Source organism: Tribolium madens, unplaced genomic scaffold (genome assembly GCF_015345945.1).
Source record: "Tribolium madens isolate multiple individuals breed KSU strain unplaced genomic scaffold, Tmad_KSU_1.1 Scaffold_11;HRSCAF=98;Tcas5.2_LG3b, whole genome shotgun sequence".
Taxonomy (NCBI): domain Eukaryota; kingdom Metazoa; phylum Arthropoda; class Insecta; order Coleoptera; family Tenebrionidae; genus Tribolium; species Tribolium madens.
The window spans coordinates 2,453,186-2,456,744 of record NW_025400975.1 but is presented as its reverse complement, the minus strand read 5'-3'; the positions used below and the strand labels follow the sequence as shown (position 1 = coordinate 2,456,744).

Here is a 3,559-nt window from a genome sequence, read left to right as displayed (position 1 = left end):
AAAAACTCAGTTTATTATCTCAAAAATATTTAACTGCTTAAAAAAAACAAAAATAATTTTTATCGATTTTTCGACTGGTTGGGACAATTTTGCAAAAAATTTCATTTCTGTCTGAAGAACTTTCTTAAACGCTTTATTTTCGATTTAATTTCGTGATTTTTTTGTCTTGTTTCGATAGTCTTATTCAAAATTTCAGTTTTTGTTTTAAAAACATGCTAAAGCGTTTAAAAAGGCAAAAATAGTATGATTTTTGACATCCAAAATAGTTAAGGTACTTTTTACCCTAAACCTCCCAGTTTAGGACGTCCCTGATTAAAAATTTCGACATAAAGGTAATCAAATTTTGTAATTTTATCTAAAATGGTTTTTGAAACATTGGACAAAAGCCATTAAAACATGCACCCCTTTCAGGGGTATAGTATTTTTCAATACTTACCTTATTATTGAATATTCTATCACCTGTTTAATTTGTTTTTAAAAATATACTTTCATTAAAAAATTGTACTAAAAAGATAAAATATAACATATAACATTACGGCTATTGCACAATTAATTTCCCTCCAAAGCTTTTAAAATTAAAAAAAAAATGTTCTTTGACAGAAAAAAAATATTTTTTAATTTTTGGTACATTTTTAGTAAAAGCTAATTAAAAAAAAAACATTTTTGTGATATTAGGAGGACCCCTTGTACATGTCTTATGCTGAAATCATTGCTAAATCATGTGGAGAAGAAGAGGAAGAAGGCGAAGAAGAGGAAAGTGGTGAAGGTGAAGAAGGAGGCGCCTCAATTCATGTGAGTTTTTTTGGTACAACAAAAACACTTTTTGAATGAGTAGTTTAATTTGTGATTTATTTAATTTTTCAAAACATTCAGAGGACAATGAATAAACTAATGGTAAGATTCGTGGTCACCAATTTGACATTTTTTTTTCGATAAAAACGTTTTTAATTAATTATAACTTTGTAATAGGAGCAAGAAATGGAGAAACAGAAACTCCTTTTCAATCAAGCAAGATTAGCCAAACGTGGGGTAGCAGAAATGGTCCTTTTGCACATTTCTGCTTGCAAAGGTGTTCCCTCTGAAATGGTAATGAAAACACTCGAATTGGGCATTTCGATTCTTCGTGGTGGTAATTTTGACATCCAAATGGGAATGTTAAACCATTTGAAAGAGAAGAAAGATGTGGGATTCTTCACTAGTATTGCTGGATTGATGAACAGTTGTAGTGTTTTGGATTTGGACGCGTTTGAGCGAAACACCAAAGCTGAAGGTCTTGGTGTTGGATCAGAAGGTAACTTAATTTTAGTGCGAATTAAATTCAACTAAAAAATTGAAGGTGCTGCTGGTGAGAAAAACATGCACGATGCGGAATTCACATGTGCCTTATTCAGGTTTATTCAATTGACGTGTGAAGGCCACAATTTAGGTATACAAAATAATATAAAATTTTTGTTCTAATTCATTTTTTAGAGTGGCAAAATTACTTACGTACCCAAGCTGGTAATACCACAACTGTAAACGTGGTTATTTGCACAGTAGATTACTTGTTACGTCTCCAGGAATCAATAATGGACTTTTATTGGCATTACTCAAGCAAAGATTTGATTGACCCTGCCGGTAAAGCAAACTTTTTTAAAGCTATTGGAGTTGCTAGTCAAGTTTTCAACACACTTACTGAAGTCATTCAAGGGCCGTGTACTCTCAATCAACAAGCCTTGGCTCATTCTAGGTAAGAATTTTCAGGGATTGCAAATTTTTCAGTGTTATTTTTAGGTTGTGGGACGCTGTTGGTGGTTTCCTCTTCCTCTTCTCCCACATGCAAGACAAACTATCCAAACATTCAAGTCAAGTCGACTTGTTGAAGGAGTTGTTGAATTTGCAAAAAGACATGATTACCATGATGTTGTCAATGCTTGAAGGTAACGTTGTTAATGGTACTATTGGTAAGCAAATGGTGGACACGTTGGTTGAAAGTGCTTCAAACGTTGAACTTATCCTTAAATATTTCGACATGTTTTTGAAGTTGAAGGATTTGACTTCGTCACCTAGTTTCCAAGAGATTGACATTAACAATGATGGTTGGGTTTCCCCCAAAGACTTTAAAGAGAAGATGGAGCAACAAAAAAGCTACACTTCGTATGTCCTCTCGCTTTTCGTAACTTATAATTATAAATATATATTTTAGTGAGGAAATTGACTTTTTATTGGCTTGTTGTGAAGTTAACCATGATGGTAAAGTCGACTATATTGGTTTCATTGACCGGTTTCACGAACCAGCCAAAGAAATTGGTTTTAATTTAGCTGTTTTGTTGACAAATTTGTCAGAACATATGCCGAATGAACCAAGATTGGCCAGGTTTTTGGAAACTGCCGGGTCTGTGTTGAATTATTTCGAACCGTTCTTGGGCCGAATTGAGATCTTAGGTGGCAGTAAACGTATAGAAAGGGTGTATTTTGAAATTAAGGAGTCCAATATCGAACAGTGGGAAAAGCCGCAAATTAAGGTGAGAAATGAAAATTTTTTAACTATGTGAGAAAATTGCCAATGAATACTAAAATTCCACTTTTTTGCTTTTTTTTACTTAAAATTTCAGTTTTTTTCACACATATTGTAAAAAGATGGAAAAACTTAGAAGATTTTTTTACCTTTGTCCATTTCTTAAGAATGACCCAAAATCATCGAAATAACTGTATTTTTTTTCTATTGTTATCTTTTTTAACTCATTCTGTATATTTAGTCTCACTTCTCATTACAGATAAGTCAATAAAGTACCTAATACGTTTTTGAAATTTAATCAATTACAGGATGATTCAGAAAAAATATTTATTTTTGTGTCGCTGTAGTTACAAATTTTTTTTATTAATTTTTGTTTTTCAATTACTACATATCGCTGTTTTATTAATTAAAATTTGATGCAGAATGATTCATCAAGAAAAATTTTGTTTTCAAAGGGCCGAAAAATATGTGCAGCATTTTTCGAAATATTACTGAAATCCAATTTGAGATGATTTAACAAAATCAAAATGATTAAGCAAGCACATAAGACAATTTTTTCTACCGAAAATATCAAGACAATATGTATTTTTTATCAAGTGGAAAAAGTATCTAACAAAATTAAACACAAGACATTTTTAATATTGTCTCGATTATTGTTTTCATTAGAAAATGATTTTCTTTTAAATCAGTCCTCAAGCTTAAAATCGCAGGTTTTTTTTATAAAAAATACTCTATTTCATTTTGGGTATAAGTGGTTTAAAATACCTAGTTTTGAAGAATACGTAATTTTTGTGAAAAGAATTTTAAACAAAAAGTGACAAAAAGTCAACAATTAATGAATTCTAAAATACTTTTTTGCTTCTATTTCTTCTAACAATGGAATCACTGATTCTTTTACTGCAGAATTATTTTAGACACGCTATAGCCTGATTCTTTTTTCTATTCTTATAATTTAAGAGAAAAAAATCAAATATTATTCTCTTAGAGAGACCCAAAAACGTCAAACCAACTCAAACTTGTAAACGATATGCAAAATTCCACCGAAAAACATTAATTTTTCAT

General features: G+C 30.9%; 1 protein-coding gene across 4 annotated transcripts in view; it reads left to right on the top strand.

The window, feature by feature from the left end:
• Positions 1 to 3,559, top strand: part of LOC123015527 (ryanodine receptor) — a 64,881-nt gene that overhangs the window by 54,665 nt on the left and 6,657 nt on the right. For all 4 annotated transcript variants that reach the window (XM_044415299.1, XM_044415308.1, XM_044415316.1 and 1 more), the window contains 6 exons: positions 676 to 792; positions 970 to 1,291; positions 1,337 to 1,426; positions 1,471 to 1,729; positions 1,774 to 2,136; positions 2,186 to 2,504. In XM_044415299.1, the coding sequence (XP_044271234.1) occupies positions 676 to 792; positions 970 to 1,291; positions 1,337 to 1,426; positions 1,471 to 1,729; positions 1,774 to 2,136; positions 2,186 to 2,504 (1,470 nt within the window). The remainder of the gene's footprint in view (positions 1 to 675; positions 793 to 969; positions 1,292 to 1,336; positions 1,427 to 1,470; positions 1,730 to 1,773; positions 2,137 to 2,185; positions 2,505 to 3,559) is intronic.